Here is a 19,159-nt window from a genome sequence, read left to right on the forward strand (position 1 = left end):
AAAACAAAGCAACACTCCACGAAGGAACTCTAAGAAAATTCTAGCCGACTATTAGTATTCCAAGCCTGAATAGATATGAATATTCTATCACCAGCAACTCTCTGGAGAAACTGAGTATATTTAAGGATACAGCTAGGGTTTGGTAATTAGCAGCCGAAGGTGAGGATCCCCGCTGGGTCCTAAAGGCATAATCCCCAAGCAAGGTGAGGATCACCGCTGGGTCCTAGAGAAAGAGGGATCAGAAAGATTTTTGCAAGGCCAAACGCAGCGACCTTCTACAGCCGGACCCCGTATGACTGTCTGTCAAACCTGACACACCCGTGACACTACACCTGCATGATCAGCATGATGAGTGTGCTTCTCATGTGTTAGTAACGTGTTAAGGGGAACCCATCTATTTCAAGAGAGTGGCTCTGTATCATGCCGCTATACCAAAACGTAGGCCTGCAAGCACAGATCTCCCCTTTTTTTCTGTGTAGAAGATTTGTAATAGTAGAAAATTCTTGCTCTGCAATTTTTAGAAGTTCCACACAAATTAATGCATGGCTGCCTCTGCCCTTTGGACAATGTCTAACAGGGCCTCTTTCTCTCTAGATAGATGTTGGTCCCAGATTTTTGTGGCATATTCTGTGGACAACCCCTTTTAATCCACAAAAGTTTTCCTTGAAAACACATTGCATGACTAAACTTGCAAAGGTGACGTAGTCATTATAATCTCTCAGTAGTGCAGCCTCCTTCCTGTAACTTTAAAGGCAAGCTGTCACCTAGGACTTTGCTATCCCATCTGAGAGAAGCATAATATAGGGGCAGAGACCCTGATTCCAGTGATGTGTCACTTACTGGGCTACTTGCTGCAGTTTTGATAAAATCCCTGCTTTTTCTGCTGCAGATCTACCAGTTCTCCCAATGCTGAGCTCTGTATAACCCCGCCCACACCACTGATTGGCTGATTTCTGTGTATACTGTGCATAGGCAGTAAGATGCCAATCAGTGGTGGAGGCGGGGTTATATAGAGCTCATGAATATGAAGGACTAAATGGCAACAGGCTTACTAGTTTTCTAGGGATAATCTTCTGCTGATACACCTGTGATTTTATCAAATCTACAACAAGTAGCCCAGTAAGTGACACATCACTGAAATCAGGATATCTGCCCTTACATCATGCTGCTCTCAGATTAGGTGGCAAAAGCCTGCTGACAGATTCCCTTTAAGTGATCACATATCAGCAAAAATGTAAAGTATTAAATATCACATCCAACATTTTTCCTATAAATTTCACTTTTGTTTTCATACACATATTTTTTCTTTTACACAAGGTGTTAGCACAAATTTTACATTCTTTCTGTTTATTAATACTGAAGAAGGATTTTCCACAGTTTGTACAACCACACAAACACAGGGAGAAAATAAAAACTCCATCAACATGTTGTAGGGACCCAAGGCCCAAGTGTTGCAAGATAACATTGGGGGGTTAAACATACAATACAATAAATAACGTACAATAAATCCTTCATTATATCATGTATTCCCAACAAGCTTCCTGTATACACTATACATTGACATAAAGCTGCCAATCAGCTGTGGGGGCAGGTTTACGCAGAGCAGCAGGACTAGGAGGCAGGAGACACCTAGTCCTGTAGTGATAATCTCCTGCTGATAAAACACTGATTGAATTGAAATAGCAGCACACAGCCTAGTAAGTCACACATCCCTGGAACCAGGCTCTCAGGCCCAAATCATGCTGCTCTCAGATAACATATTAAAAACCTGCTGACAGATTTCATTTAAAAACCTATCATAAACTACAGTGGTGTAAAAAGTGTTTGCCCCCTTCCTGATTCCTTATTCTTTTGCATGTTTGTCACACTTAAATGTTTCAGATCACAAAATAAATTTATTAGACAAAGATAACACAATTAAACACAAAATGCAGTTTTTAAATGAAGATCTTTATTATTAAGGGAAAAAGAAATACAAATTTATCCCAAGAGCACAGCGACGACTCATCCAAGAGGTAATAAAAGACCCCACAACAACCTCCAAATAACTGCAGGTCTCACTTGCCTCAGTTAAGGTCAGTGTTCATAATTCCACCATAAGAAAGAGACAGGGAAAAATGGCACACTTGGCACAGTTCCAAGACGAAAACCACTGCTGAGCAATAAGAACATAAAAGCTTGTCTCAGTTTTGCCAGAAAACATCTTGACGATCACCAAGACTTTTTGGGAGAATAATCTGTGGACTGACGAGACAAAAGTTGAACCTTTTGGAAGTGTATGTCCCATTACATCTGTCATAGAAATAACACAGCATTTCAGAGAAGGAACATTATACCAACAGTAAAATATGGTGGGGGTAGTGTGATGGTCTGGGGCTGTTTTGCTGCTTCAGAGCCTGAAAGACTTGCTGTGGTAAATTTTCCCTTAATAATAAAGACCTTCATAAAGAATTAATTTCTGTTTTTACTTGTGTTATCTTTGTCTAATATTTAAATTTGTTTTGTGATCTGAAACATTTAAGTGTGAGAAACATGCAAAAGAATAAGAAATCAGGAAGGGGGGCAAACACTTTTTTACACAAATGTACATATATCAATAACAGTACTGCCATAATTACCAAATACCAAAGCCATAATAAAAGTACCTCCGCTTTTCTGTTTGCACAACTTTAAATGAGTATTTCCATCTCTTTCATTATACATATCATAAAGGTATAGTAGCTGTGGGACATGCTTGTATCTCAAGATTGGTGCCCTGCTGCACTCCGCTATCAGTGGAGATGTGGTCGGAATTCTCATTCATTTGTATAAGGATTCCAATCACTGATGTCGGTGCTCAACCCACCCATATTGCTAATATAGATTCAGGTCCCATTGTTGGGATCTGCATGTACTATACATTTATGACAAATCCTATGGATATGCCATAAATGCAGCAGATGAGCATACGCCTTTAAAGAGCATGTCCACTAAATACTATTATATTGAAAAAAAAGAGCCTATGAGGGTCTAAAAAACCTAAAAAAATAATAAAAGATACTCGCCTACTGGATCTCTCTTCTGGAAGAGGAAACAAATCAGTAGCCATTGGTTGACTGCAGAAATGTCTGAGCTGGAAGAGAGTGCTAGGAGTTTATTGCTTCTGGCTCAGACAGAACATCAGGGCAGCAGCCAATCAGTGACTGCTGATTGGCTGAAGTGATTATGTGACGTCCCCTGAAGGTAGAGGAAGCGAGGAGGGGACACAGACAGCAGTGAGGAAGTCTGGCAGGGGTCCGTTAGGTGAGTATCTGTTCTATCTTGTTTTTGGCCAAACATAGGCACATTTGGCCTATGGCTATTAAACAAGTATGGCTATCTGATGTAAATTGTGTTGTGGAGGGTGGAGATAGGAGATGGTAAAACCATAGGGCATTTGGCCCATTACCTCTCCTATAATGCACCCTTTCAATGCTAATATGCCACAGTGCTCTCATAGGCCAAGCAATTTCCCTACCTGCTGCGCAAAACCCCAGCATCAGTAAGTACGTCCACATTTGCCTCAGCCCTCTCTTCAGCTGTATGTACAGTTGAAACCAGAAGTTTACATACACTATGTAGAAAGACACATCTGCATGTTTTTCTCAATATCTGACATGAAATCAGAATAAACCTTTCCCGTTTTTCGCTCAATTAGGATTACCAGAATTTATAATATTTGCCAAATGGCAGAATAATGAGCAGGAACTGTCACGTTCCTGCCATTCACAATGCGACACAGTGAGTGATAGCTCAGCCGCTCTATAAAATGCAGGGGTGTGCTGGGCTTTCAGTTTTATGAATGACAGCCCAGCCGCCCAATCAGTGGTAGGGGTGTGCTGGGTTGTCCGTAATGTGAGTGACAGCACAGCAGCCCATTAAGTACAGGCTTGCTGGGTTTCCTCCAGGTGTCTCCTGTTCTGAAGGACTGCCTGGCTATTTAGTTAGCTGACAATGGTTAGATCATTTCCAATCGTAGTTTTATCTTGGTGGTGTGTGTGCCCTCTTATCTAGTGTTCCGTTATTCTGATCTTTTGCTGCCCGACGTTGGACCTTGCCTTTGACCATTCGTTTACCTAGCCTCTTTGTCTCAAGCCGCAACCTCCCCAAAGGGTTCTGACCTCAGACTGTGACCTGTTTATTCCTTTGTCTTGCTCCTCCGTTTATGACAAACTCTCTTGGTACTTGACCCCGGACTTCTTAACTCCCCTGTCTCACGGCTTGTCCAGGAGAAGTGACGTTTACAAGCATCACACATGATAAATTACACCTTGTCGTTATGTAATAAAAATTATGCCAAAATGCGGAAGCATTTTGTGAAGAAATTATGTACAGTGGGTACGGAAAATATTCAGACCCCTTTAAATTTTTCACTCTTTGTTTCATTGCAGCCATTTGGTAAATTCTAAAAAGTTCATTTTTTTCTCATTAAAGTACACTCTGCACCCCATCTTGACTGAAAATAAACAGAAATGTAGAAATTTTTGCAAATTTATTAAAAAAGAAAAACTGAAATATCACATGGTCATAAGTATTCATACCCTTTGCTCAGTATTGAGTAGAAGCACCCTTTTCAGCTAGTACAGCCATGAGTCTTCTTGGGAATGATGCAACAAGTTTTTTCACACCTGGATTTGGGGATCCTCTGCCATTCTTCCTTGCAGATCCTCTCCAGTTCCGTCAGGTTGGATGGTGAACGTTGGTGGACAGCCATTTTCAGGTCTCTCCAGAGATGCTCAATTGGGTTTAGGTCAGGGCTCTGGCTGGGCCAGTCAAGAATGGTCACAGAGTTGTTCTGAAGCCACTCCTTTGTTGTTTTAGCTGTGTGCTTAGGGTCATTGTCTTGTTGGAAAGTGAACCTTCGGCCAAGTCTGAGGTCCAGAGCACTCTGGAAGAGGTTTTCATCCAGGATATCTCTGTACTTGTCCGCATTCATGTTTCTTTCAATTGCAACCAGTCGTCCTGTCCCTGCAGCTGAAAAACACCCCTATAGCATGATGCTGCCACCACCATGTTTCACTGTTGGGATTGTATTGGGCAGGTGATGAGCAGTGCCTGGTTTTCTCCACACATACCGCTTAGAATTATCACCAAAAAGTTCTATCTTCGTTTCATCAGACCAGAGAATCTTATTTCTCATAGTCTGGGAGTCTTTCATGTGTTTTTGAGTAAACTCTATGCGGGCTTTCATATGTCTTGTACTGAGGGGAGGCTTCCGTCAGGCCACTCTGCCATAAAGGCCCGACTGGTGGAGGGCTGCAGTGATAGTTGACTTTGTGGAACTTTCTCCCATCTCCCTACTGCATCTCTGGAGCTCAGCCACAGTGATCTTGGGGTTCTTTTTTACTTCTCTCACCAAGGCTCTTCTCCCACGATTGCTCAGTTTGGCTGGACGGCCAGGTCTAGGAAGACTTCTGGTGGTCCCAAACTTCTTCCATTTAAGGATTATGGAGGCCACTGTGCTCTTAGGAACCTTGAGTAATGCAGAAATTCTTTTATAACCTTGGCCAGATCTGTGCCTTGCCACAATTCTGTCTCTGAGCTCCTTGGGCAGTTCCTTTGAGCTCATGATTCTCATTTGGTCTGACATGCACTGTGAGCTGTGAGGTCTTATATAGACAGGTGTGTGCCTTTCCAAATCAAGTCCTATCAGTTTAATTAAACACATCTGGACTCCAATGAAGTAGTAGAACCATCTCAAGGAGGATCACAAGGAAATGGACAGCATGTGACTTAAATATGAGTGTCTGAGCAAAGGGTCTGAATACTTATGACCATGTGATATTTCAGTTTTTCTTTTTTAATAAATTTGCAAAAATTTCTACATTTCTGTTTTTTTCAGTCAAGATGGGGTGCAGAGTGTACTTTATTGATAAAAAAATGAACTTTTTAGAATTTACCAAATGGCTGCAATGAAACAAAGAGTGAAAAATTTAAAGAGGTCTAAATACTTTCTGCACCCACTGTATATACACTTACTGCTTCAATAGAAATTGAAAGGGTAAGTAGCGGCCAGGTACTGCTAATCAAATTCCCTTGATTAACTGTTCATCAACAAATGCGACCGCCTTAAAAAAAGCAGCAATTTTGCCAGTTTGCTGGTCTGGAGAATTTACGTGTGTTAGCACAATGCCAAGGTGGAAAGACATCAGCAATGATCTTGGAGAAGTAATTGTTGCTGCCTATCAATTTGGGAAGGGTATTTAAGTTATTTCCCAACAATTTGGACTCCATTATTCTAAAAGATTTATTCTAGAAAGATTTTTCACTATAGAAGAGGAAAGTATTCAAGACAGTCAGAGTCTTCTCTGGAGTGTATGTCCCAGAAAATTCACCGCGAGGTCAGATCGAGCAATGTTCAAAAAAATTGCAAAAAACCCAAGAGTTACAGCTCAGACTCTAAATGCTTTAGTTAGCATGTTAAATGTTGAAGTTTGTGACAGTACAATTGGGAAAAAAATGAACAAGTATGGTTTATTTGGGAAGGTTATCAGGAAAAAAGCTTTTTCTTTGCAAAGTTTCATCTGAACAAAAGACAAGACCTCTGTAACAATGTCATTTGGACAAACTAAACCAAAGTGGAGATCTTTTGTCCATAATGTCCTGCACCCAGGCCGAATACAGACAGAAGAAAGCCACTGTGCAAAAACAGTATATAATCCCTTTTCAGTCCATAAGATGTCTGTGACTGATGCTGCTTTGGAAGTGGAAGTAGGCCCGCTTACGGGGCCCATGTGTGCCTGCATGGCTTGCACCAATAGTATGTCCACCCCTGTTCTGCATTGTGCTTCATGAAAACCAACAGTCCATCAGCACAAACACCTCATACCAACTGTGCAGCATGGTTGGTGTGGAGAGGTGGTGATTTGGGCTTGTTTTGCAGCCACACATCCTGGGCACCTTGCAGTCATTGAATCGACCAGGAACTCCTCTGTATATCAAAATATTGTAGAATCAAATGTGAGGCCATTTATAAAAACGTAAAGCTTGGCTGAACCTGAGTCATACAACGAGACAATGATCTCAAGCACAGCAGCAATCTACATCAGAATGGCTGAAAAAGAAAATAATTGCGGTTCTTCAATGGCGCAAAGTCCAAACCACAACCCACTAGAAATGCACTGATGTGACCTTCAATGCCGGGCAGAAATGAATGCCCACAACCCTCAGTGAATGTAAGCAACATTGTAAAGAAGAGCAGCCATAATTTCTCCAGAATGATGCGAAACACTGATATTCTGATAACATGGTAAAAAACAACATTGTTGCAAGTTATTGCTACAAAATGTGGCAGTGCAAGCTATTGATTCATAGGGCAGGGGCGGAACTACCGCCCGTGCAGCCGGTTCATTGAACGGGGGCCCCGAGGGAGAGGGGGCCCCTCCAGCAGGGCCGCCATCAGGGCATGTCTGCCCTGACTCCAGTGTGGGGCCCAGCCGGTAGGGGCCCCCTTGGAGCCCCGTTGGGGGCCCCCTCTTGTGAGTCTCTCTCCTCATGGGGCCCCCGGCCCCATGCCAAGCGCCGGGTCCGGGACATCTCAGTGCTGCGCTGCGCTCCTGCGGCAGCGCCTTCATGATTCCCCTGATTTCCGGTCATGTGACGGCGCCGTCACATGGCCGGAAGTCAGGAGAACCTAGTGTCAACGATTTGGACGAGCGCCAGGATTCTGCAGGGATCGCATGGGGGTAAGTATAACAAGTTTTGTTTTTTTCAAAATACAATTTACTAGGAGTGGGGGAAATGGGAGGGGTGTGTGTGTGTGTGTGTGTGTGTGTGAGAGATAAGAGATGCACATGGGGTGGGGGGAGATGATAAAAGATGCACATGTGGGGGGAGGGGGATGAGAGAGGTGCACGTGGGGGGAGGGGGATGATAAAAGATGCACATGGGGTGGGGGGGGATAAGAGATGCACATGGGGGGGGAGATAAGAGATGCACATGGGGGGGGTGAGAGATGCACATGGGGGGGTGAGAGATGCACATGGGGGGAGGATGAGAGATGCACATGGGGGGAGGATGAGAGATGCACATGGGGGGAGGATGAGAGATGCACATGGGGGGAGGATGAGAGATGCATCGGGGGGGTGAGCTGCACATGGGGGGGATGAGAGCTGCACATGGGGGGGTTATGTTTACATAACTTTGTTGCCTTATGAAGCGCAGGGGGGGCCCCCAAAAATTTCTTGCACAGGGGCCCACTACAGTCTGTGTCCGCCCCTGTCATAGGGTGTACTTTATTTTTCACACACTGCTTGTCACGGGTGTGTCAGAGGTGACATACAGTCACCCTGCAGTTGGTTGCAGGAGATTTCTATGTTTGGCATTACAGACATATTGGAGGCTGTTTCTAGGACCCAGCGGCTACCTCCCTCTGGTTAATTAACTCCCTGGCCTTGGTGTTTAAATACCTGATGTGTTCTAGAGGGAGGTGCCGCGATATTCATTATTCCTTGTGAAGGTTTAGCAAGAGCAGTGCAAAAAAGAAGTGAAAAATTCTAGCTCCAAAAAGTTATATTAAAAAATTCCAAGTTTTTATTACATCATTTTAAAATCTGATGAGGTCACAAGGTACATGGAAATTCACATAGCAACGCATTTCCAACGCCAACCAGCATTCTTTGTCAAGCTACTATGACATGATACTGTGATCTTTTTTTAAATATCTCTGAAACCAATCACAAGTAATACACCGATCACATGACCAATGAGATCACACCCATGTTAAAAAAAAACAAAAAAAAACAAAAACACTAACAACACACCCTAATAAGAACAAGAGGATACAAATACATGCAAAATACATATCAAATATATAAATACATAGATGCATAAATGCACGAATGCATGAATGAAAAGTCCCATATGTAAACACCTCAATAATGAAACATGACTTCTCTCCGAGAATTAAGTCCATGTGGATAGCAAGTTCCCAGGCACGTGATGGTGCATGCAGAGGCCGAGGACGTGGCCGTGGGCAAGCTGAAATTGTGCCACAACAAACACCCACATCTTGTCGCTCGACCTTCCTGTCCCAATTACTAGGGTACCGCAGAACACCACTATTGAACACAGAGCAGTGTCAAAAGGTTATTGGTTGGATAGCAGATAATGCTTCCAGTCACTTAGCCACCACCACCCTGTCTTCCGCACGGTCAAGTCTCAGTAGCCGTGAGTATGGACTGCATATTCCTTACCCTGATCCTCCTTCCTTTCACCATGCCGAGTGCCCGGAGACAACTGATCCCACACTTGGGGAGGGAGGCATAGCACCACAACAAGCAGGAAGAAGCAGCGTGGTGGTCGCAGACACAAAGCGGGAAAGCGTTCCTCGTAACGCCAACACGACGGAAGTTACCAGTACAAATGTTAGGTCTTCCCGAGTCTGGTTGTTTTTCAAAGATTCTGCCGATAACCCCAAAAAGGCCATTTGCACCACCTGCCAGGACAGCATCAGCAGGTTTGGCAAAACTAGCAGCCTTATCACCACCAGCATGATTAGGCACATGGCACCAAAGCACCCGACTAAGTGTGCCGAACCCCAGGGTCCAGCAACAGTGTCTGCGGGTGACGCCACTGCTTGTTCCGCTGTTGTGCGTGCACGCCAATCCCCTGTCCATGGCGCATGCCAAGATGCCTTCCGCCCTACACACTCTCAACTAGCACCATCAGCAAGCACATCCTTGTCCCTACCCAAGTCCTTGGAATGCAAGCGCAAATACGCAGCCAACGTCCCAAATGCCACACTACTAAATTCACACATTTCGCGAATGCTTGCGCACGAAATGTTGCCTTTTAGGCTCGTGGAGACGGAAACTTTCCGCAACCTGATGGCGGCGGCCGTCCCTCGGTACTCGGTCCCCAGCCGCCACTATTTCTCTCGGTGTGCTGTCCCTGCATTACACGAGCACGTGTCCCACAACATTAGACGTGTGCTCAACAACACAGTTACTGAGAAAGTCCAACTAACCATGGACACGTGGACAAGTGCTTGTGGGCAGGGACGGTACATCTCGCAGACGGCACACTGGGTTAATATAGTGGAAGTCAGGACCCAGTCGGACCTTGGGACGGAACACGTCCTCCCGACGCCGAGGATTGCGGGCTCTGGGTCAATCAGAGTTGCCCCCACATTCTACAGCTCCTGCACCTCCTCCTCCTCTTCAGCCTTAATCTCCGAAATGACCACATCAATCGCAAGCTGGAAGCACTGCAGCACTGCCTCGGCTAAGTGGTAACAAGCTGTGCTGAAGCTAATATTCTTAGGTGACAAACCGCACAACGCTGTAAAGTTGTGGACAGCTCTCAAACAGCAGGCAGATCTGTGGCTGACACCGCTGGACCTACGGCCAGGCATGGTTGTGTGTGACAATGGCTGGAACCTGGTGGCGGCTCTGAGGTGAGGCGAGTTCACACACGGACCATGCCTGGTCCATGTGCTTAACCTCGTGGTTCAGCGGTTTCTCAAAACCTACCCGGATCTGTCAGATCTGCTTCTCAAAGTATGAAGCCTGTGTGCCCATTTTAGAAAGTCAGCTACAGCTTCCGCCGCCCTTGCCGTGCTTCAGCAGCGTTTGTGGCTTCCAGCTCACTGACTGATCTGTGATGTCCCCACGCATTGGAACTCTACATTGCAGATGTTGGGAAGGATTTGTGAGCAGAAGAGGGCAGTTGTTGACTACCAGCATCAACAAGGCTGTCGGTATTCAGTTCAGACTCCACACATAAGACCTCAGGAGTGGACATGGATGTCAGACATATGTACCATCTTCCAAAACTTTGAGGACCCCACCAAGATGGTGAGCGGCGATGACGCCATAATTAGCGTCACCATACCGCTTCTCTGTCTTCTGAAACGCTCTCTGCTCACAATCAAAGAGGATGCATTGCTGGCGGAGCACGATGAGATGGAGCAAGGAATCATACAGGGTGATTACACACAGCCCAGCCTCATCTCATCCCAACGTGGATTGGGTGACAATAAGGAAGAGGAGGAGGAGGAGGAAGTACAGAAGCTAGTTTCCTGCGCTATAGAAGGTACTACCTGCACAACTGTCATACCGTTTGTTCAGCGTGGATGACCTGAGGACAGGGAGGAGGAGGATGAGGAGGAGAGCATGGTTAGTCGTCCTCTTGGTGAGGACACGGAAGTCTTGCCTGTTAGCATTTTGGCATGCATGGCTGAGTTTATGTTACGCTGCTTTCCCATGACCCTCGCGTTGTCCAAATTTTGGGTGACAGTCATTACTGGTTGGTGACACTTCTAGACCCACGCTACAAGGAGAACTTTCTGTCTCTTATTCCCTTGTAGGACAGGCCTAATAAAATGTGGCAGTACGAGAAGGCCCTTGTTGCGGAATTATTTAAAAAATTTTCATCTGAAAACGCTGGTGGCAGAGGTCACAGTTTGTTGGACAACCAAGGAGTACAGGCAAAAGAGACACAAATGCAATCCAGCAGAGGCAGGGGAACACTGTCAAAGTTCTGGGACAGTTTTCTCAGACCCTCCATTCGCACAGGCCCTGAGGCGTGATGTATTCTCCCAAGGAAGGAAACGTTTCGGAAGATGGTGAGGGAGTACCTTGCCGACCGTACCAACGTCCTCCGTGATTCCTCTGCACAATATAATTATTGGGTATCCAAGCTGGACAAGTGGAATGAACTGGCTCTCTATGCCTTGGAGGTCCTGGCCTGCCCTGCCGCTAACGTTTTGTCTGAGCGGGTTTTTAGTGCCTCTGGTGGAATTATAACCTATAGGCGCATCCACCTGTCAACTGAAAATGCTGACAGGCTGACTCTTATAAAAATGAACAAGGGCTGGATTGGGCCAGACTTCTCAACACCACCGAATGATAGCAGCGTAACATAAACTCATATACAGTGTCTTTTTTTGGGGAGGTCTAACTCTGTTCCCATGCACCTCTGTCTTCACACCCAGACATGGGTATATGCTTCCTGATTTTGACTATTTTCTCTTGTCCTCCTCCTTCTCCGCATCCTCCACCACCATATCACCACCATATGTACCATATCAACATATCTACGTCTCTTGCAAGGGGCATTGGAGATCCTCCTAATTTTTGGCAGCCGTTAATTCACTGCATAGGCAAATAGTATGGGAGACAAATTTAGAGGAGGAAAATAGGGAAAAAAATTTAATGTGAAAATAGTCTAAATTTAGTTTACGGGTGGAAGGGGGTGGTGGTGGCGGCGGCGGTGGAGAGTGGTCACAGGAGGCAGCAGCAGAGCCACTGCTGCAGGAAGCCAGCGGCGGCAGGAGTGGGGCGATGCTGCAGACTCTGGGCTGGGAGTAGGGGGAGTCCCCACAATGCGAGGCAGGAGCCATTGATCTCCCGGTGATGGGCTTCAGGAAAATGGCACCGGTGTGAAGCTGGAGCAGAGTCCCCGCTGCGCACGTTGATCTCCTGATGGTGGACTTCAGAATGGTGCCGGAGGCAGCGCATGCTCAGATTGAGGTCTTGGCTTGTCATTGAGCCAAGATCTAAATCTGCGCATGCACCGACACCGGCTCAATTTTCCTGATGTCCACCGCCGGGAGATCAATGGCTCCTGCCTCGCACCGCCAGGACATCCCCTACCTCCCAGCCCAGGGCCCACAGCATCGCCCACTCCTGCCGCCGCCGGCTTCCTGCAGCGACATCCCTGCCTCCTGTGACCCCTCTCCACCTCCGCTGCCCACCCGGTAAGCTACATTCAGACTATAAAACACACCCCCATTTTGCTCCCAAATTTGGGGGTAAAAGGTGCATCTTATAGTCCGAAAAATACGGTATGTCTTAATATGTAACACCAGAGAATTCAAAGAAGATGCACTTAGTTTTTCTCATGACTGTATGTTATATATCATTCTTTTTAATAGTCATCTATGTAAAAAATAAATATCAATTACTTCAAAGTAAAATGAGGAAAAATGGGCACACTAATGCAAGTGTACTGGGGAATGTGATCATCTTTACTGCTCCAACAAATGAGCTGCATTGATGATTCTGCACTGCACCTTTAAGGGCAGAATCTCATTGGGAATTTGTTAGATATTGGGTGTTATTTTTGTGAATTTTTAATGAGAAAATGCTCAGGGTCCAGATGTTACTTTTCAGAGAATTGGAAAATATGATTTCATTTTAGAGACGATCAGCTCTGATGAATTCACAGCCAGCTTTCAATGCTTATTTTTCCCTATTGAGTTCAATTGAAATAAGAAAGAGGAGAAACAAAAAGCTATAGCAAAAATAATGTGTATTTTTCTACTGTGCTTTTACAATTTTTGGAATAGCGGTAATCTACTCAACTGCCCCATTAATGCTATTAACTCTAAGGCCTATATGGCAGATATTTTCCGCTGCTGATTTTGCTGCAAATCTGCCATAACATCTGCTTCTGTTATGTGCACATTTTGCATTTGCAGGCTTGCTTTCAGGTTTAATCTTCGGGAGCACGCCTCTCCTCTTCCTTCAAGCTTCCTTTTTGCTCTCCTGAAGATTGATAGTTGGGACCAATGGCATAGCTGCGCTTGCTGGCCAAACCTGTGCACTCTCTGATCCTGCAGCGGCATCAGAGGAGCATAGGGAAACGAAATCTAGTCCAGTCCGTCTATAGAAAGGAGCCTGTAGGCAATGCCCATGCTTCAAGACTGCAGCGGTGGTCGGTAACCTAGACGACGAGCATTATGAAATAAGATTCAAAATCCCTCCAATCTTGAGAACAAAGGGGATTTGTAACAAGATTAAAATTGCTTGTTTTCACAAGTATTGCAATTTTAACCATTATTAATGTTAAGGCCTCATTCAGACGTCTGTGAGTTACGTGCATATTCTGTCTACGTATTCATTATAGTCTATGTGGCTGTTCACATGTCCGTGTTATTTTTGTAGACACAGTGGTTCTCAAAAACTCACCGGGACATGTCTGTTTTTTATCCGAGTAATGGATCAAAATGACCCATACAAGTCTATGTGTCCGTGAAACGGATGGCGTCAGCCCTGATTAACATTGCAATGGATAGGAGAAGTTTTGCAATTCATAATTTTCACTGATGGTAAAAACTAATGAAAATTAGACTTTTTTTTTTTGCCTACCAGAAAAATCACTGACGTCTGAATGAGGTATGAGGTCGCTGTTAATTATTGCTTAGGCGCTGTTCACAAGTCCAGTTTTGATCCTTCTCTAATGGATCCAGTATTGAAAAAACAGACGTCCACAAAAAAAGGGGATGAAAAACGGAAAACAAAGTTTCAATGATAAAACGGATCCTGATTTAAAAAGAAAAAATAGAAAGAGGATCAGAATTTCGGTTTCCATTTTTCTTCCTTTTTAAGGTGTCTCCGAAGGCTGCATAGCGCTAATATATAGCTGCGATAGTGGGCGAACATCCATTATGATCCATTTACAATAGATTCTAATTCTAAAATAAACCCAGACTGTAATACATTTTTGTAGATAGAAAAAAAATTGTGCAGGATATTTTTTTTTTGTTCCGTCCAAAAAAACACATAGCCGGTATGGAGGTAAACAAAGGACATTTCTTGACACTTCAGTACCCGTTTATTTCCTTTTTTGTGGTCCCCAGATGGCTCAAAAAATGAGAATAAATTTGTATATGTGAGCAGAGCCACACGTTCAGTATTTGGTCAGTATTTTACATCAGTATATGTACGCCAAAACCAGGAGTGGAAGACTGAGAGGTAAAGTAAAATAGAAACACGTCACCACTGCTGTATTTCTCACCCACTCCTGATTTTGGCTTAGAAATACTGATGTAAATGATTCTGCTAGAAAATTCCCAAAAAAATGGGAACCTTGGGATCCTTCCCTTACTTAAAACTAGATAATAATTATAATCTTTGTAAAACTGCCTTACTTGGTTCTTTTTTAAAATGCAGTGAAATAACTGTTTATACATTTTTATTTTGTATGTTTCTATTGTTAAATGTATTGTTTTTTCTTTTATGTATCACTCTTACTACTGTTTTAAATATGACTTTAATATGAGTTCTCCAATCTACCCACTCCCTTATTTTTTCCCAGTTCTCCCTTCTTAATAAGTATTTACTCCCTTCCCCCTTTTTTTTCCCTTAATCTTCCTCCCTTCCTTTTCCTCCCTCTAAATATTATTTAAAATTCAATAAAATCATTGAAACACAAATATACTGATGTAAAATACTGGCTGAATATTGAACGAGTGAACGTGGCCTGTGATGTTTTCGCTCGTGGTGATAAATGTGTGCCGCTAGAACCCCCTTTAACTTATATTATGAATACAAAAATTAATTCCATCATTCAATGAACACTATAATTTATATTTTTACTGTATTTTACAGGTTTTTTTATCGTTGTGGGGTTGCCAAATACATACTCAATTTGATATTTTTGCATGTTTTTATTATTTGTTTTAGGCCACGTTCACACGTTCAGTATTTGGTCAGTATTTTACATCAGTATTCTTCAGTCAAAACCAGGAGAGGAACAATCAGAGGAAAAGTAGAATAGAAACACGTCACCACTTCTGGATTTTTCACCCACTCCTGGTTTTGGTTTACAAATACTGATGTAAAATACTGACCAAATACTGTGATCGTGGTCTAAAGCTTAGTAACCTTTCTCCTGCAATGGACGTTGCCGATGAAATGTAGTATTACATGACAAGCGTTCAGATGTGCGGCCATCTATGTACTATAAGAGTGAATGGACAGGGCTTGTCCTCATGAGTCAGCCCCTTTAACAGCGCATTAGTAGCCACGTGTGACTGGTGACCAGCACTTCCACCTATTGTCTCCTTCCTTCATCTCCTGCAAGAACCAGGAGCCAGTGCTATGTGCCCACGATGCAGAAATGCTACGGATTTTTCCTGAGCATTTCTGCATTTCCCTGGCAGAAAAAAATGCATGCGGATTGTACATGCGGATTGTACATGCGGATTGTACATGCATTTTTTCTGCCAGGTAGAAGCGTTGATTAAGCGTTTTTAACATGCGATTTCGCATGCGGGTTGTCAAGCGCTTTTCCAAGCGATTTTAGCATCACTTGGAAAGTGTTTGACAACTTGGTCACACTATATAAATCCATGCAGCCGGCATGGATTTATGTTGTGTGACCAAGTTACGATGCTGCAAATGCAGCTTCAATAGTAAAAAAAAAGTATAAAAATGTTGAAAAATATAAAAAAAACATTATACTCACCTTCTGATGGCCCCAGGTCTCCTCTACGGTGCGTCCGGTGTCTTCGGCAGCATGCGGTTGATTAAAAAGGACCTTCCATGACTTAATTTAGTCATATGACAGGTCAACGTGTCAGCGGTCGCATGATCTGTCACATGACTAAATGACGTCATGGAAGGTCCTTTTACACCACCGCGAGCAGCCGAAGGCCCAGCAGCGCCGCCGAGAGCAGACCGGGGGCCTTCAGAAGGTGAGTATATGTTTTTTATTTTTTTTATTTTTTAATTACAGGTACTATGGTACCCGGGTCTGGAGGAGAGTCACCTCTTCTCCAGACCCGGGTACCATCCGCATATTGAATCGCATAATATCCGCATGTGTACATGTAGTGATGCGGATGTTATGCGGTCCAATGCAAGTCAGTGGCGGCGATTTCGCCTCGATTCTGCACAATTAATGGTTGTGCTGCAGATTTTTCCCCAATGAGAAACATGGCAGACAACTTAACAAGTGTCTTTTAATGCGTTTCCGCGGCAGAAATGCCTTACTGTCCTATATAGCATCGGTCAGGGTTAATATGCAAGAAAATGCCTTTAATTCCAGATAAACAGATTACTATGTTCTGGACTAGTGGATGGCTAATTAAAGTGCTTGTACTTCTTACCTATTTTACCCTTGATTATATTGCTTTGTGTATCCTGTAGCTATGATATAGGCTGCAGCTCGGTGCACGGATGTAGCATGTCAGAGGTATACATGTCCGTGTACAGGGCTGCTGACGATCTGACGGGTGTGTGAAGTGGTTAATTCTCTGCACACATCTAACTTCCTCTCTTACTCTTCTCCTTTACACTAAGAATAGATTTGGGGAGGGCGAAGCGAAGAACGCTGCAATCTTTCTGATATTCTGATTTCATTAAACTTTAAGTATATTGATCACACACATACATGTAACATGCAAAGTACAGCCATGTGCAGAGGGTCACAGAAATGTGATCACACAGCAAAAGGATAAAATTATACGCAGAGAATAGATAGACAGCAATATACAGATAGATAGATAGATAGATAGATAGATAATAGATAGATAGATAATAGATAGATAGATAGATGATAGATAGATGATAGATAGATGATAGATAGATAATAGATAGATAGATAATAGATAGATAGATAGATAATAGATAGATAGATAATAGATAGATAGATAGATAGATAGAAGATAGATAGATAGATAGATGATAGATAGATAGATAGATGATAGATAGATGATAGATAGATGATAGATAGATAGATAGATAATAGATAGATAGATAATAGATAGATAGATGATAGATAGATGATAGATAGATGGATAGATAGATAGATAGAGGGATAGATAGATAGATAGATAGATGATAGATAGATGATAGATAGATAGATAATAGATAGATAATAGATAGATAGATAGATAGATAGAAGATAGATAGATAGATAGAAGATAGATAGATGATAGATAGATAGATAGAAGATAGATAGATAGATGATAGATAGATGATAGATAGATAGATAGATAATAGATAGATAGATAGATAGAAGATAGATAGATAGATAGATGATAGATAGATGATAGATAGATGATAGATAGATAGATAATAGATAGATAGATAATAGATAGATAGATGATAGATAGATGATAGATAGATGGATAGATAGATACATAGATAATAGATAGATAGATAGATAGATAGATAGAGGGATAGATAGATAGATGATAGATAGATAGAGGGATAGATAGATAGATAGATAGATAGAGGGATAGATAGATAGATAGAGGGATAGATAGATAGATGATAGATAGATGGATAGATAATAGATAGATAGAAAATAGATAGATAATAGATAATAGATAGATAGATAGATTAGATTAGATAGATATGGGATAGATAGATGATATATAGATAGATGATAGATAGATAGATAGATAAAACATAAATATAGGTAGATATAGAGAAACATGAAGCAGCAAAAAATACAAAAAAAATGCTAAAAATTAAAAAAAAAACTCACAGGGGAAGCCTCCTGGACTAATAATCTCATAATCTGTCCACACGTTTTGCCTAGTAATGGAGTGCTGCCTCTTTTTATCTATAGATAGATAGATGTTTTTATCTTTAGATAGATAGATATGAGATAGACAGATAGATAAAAGAATTTAGCATACATTGATGATAGAGAAAGCGATGAACTGAGATAAAGAAATACATGAGAGATAGATAATTGTAATAGCATGTAAAACAAGAAAATGTTCTGTAGATAAATATTACAAAAATAATAGTCAGATAGATAATAGATGAAATATGTGATAGATAATAGATAGATGATAGATAGATAATATATAGATAGATATTAGATAGATAAAGCTACAGAACATATTCAGACACTATAACACGTGGATAGATTTGCAGACTTACCCGTGTCACGACACACACAAACCAGGCAGAAATTACATGAACCTCCTTTCGCTTAGAGTTGGGAGTTAAAAGTCATCTCCAGGTAATTGAGTGGGTGGGGTGTCTTCCATAGCAAGTTTATGGGGGTCTAACTGAATATTTGCTCATAGTCTATGTAAGTGTACAATCCACTTTGCAACTGGAAAGGTGGAGTTACTCTACAGTAAGGGGAGGGAAGACCAGGGAGACCAGTACATAGGGAGGGGGGTTTCCTTTTTTCCTTGGTCAGAGGAAGTCTGGGTCTATAGATAAGAGACAGGGGTCCGGTCTGTCCAGACTGATAAGAACAATCCTTCAAATCCCTCCCTCCATTCCATAACAACTGAGGAAAATGTTATATATGTGCCGTATTTATGTTTTCACTTTTTTTTTTTGCAAAGGTTATTATTGCGCTTTCACCTAATTGGATTCTAAGCCAAGCTCATAAATATTGCTTTATATTCATATTCAATATCACTCTGACTCTGACTGAAAAT

General features: G+C 42.6%; 1 protein-coding gene across 2 annotated transcripts in view; it reads right to left on the bottom strand.

Annotated features, from left to right (window-relative positions):
• Positions 1-18,940, bottom strand: part of LYL1 (LYL1 basic helix-loop-helix family member) — a 62,134-nt gene extending 43,194 nt beyond the window's left edge. The window contains exons 1-2 of one of the 2 annotated variants that reach the window (XM_073654253.1): positions 18,645-18,940; positions 18,241-18,318 (exon numbers count right to left, since the gene is read on the bottom strand). In XM_073654253.1, the coding sequence (XP_073510354.1) occupies positions 18,241-18,270 (30 nt within the window). In that variant the 5' untranslated portion in view covers positions 18,271-18,318; positions 18,645-18,940. The remainder of the gene's footprint in view (positions 1-18,240; positions 18,319-18,644) is intronic. The other variant, XM_073654254.1, reaches the window with a different exon arrangement.
• Positions 18,941-19,159: the final 219 nt, after the last annotated feature.

The sequence above is a fragment of the Phyllobates terribilis genome, unplaced genomic scaffold (assembly GCF_046119375.1).
Source record: "Phyllobates terribilis strain yellow unplaced genomic scaffold, ASM4611937v1 Scaffold_11__3_contigs__length_659146591, whole genome shotgun sequence".
Lineage (NCBI taxonomy): Eukaryota > Metazoa > Chordata > Amphibia > Anura > Dendrobatidae > Phyllobates > Phyllobates terribilis.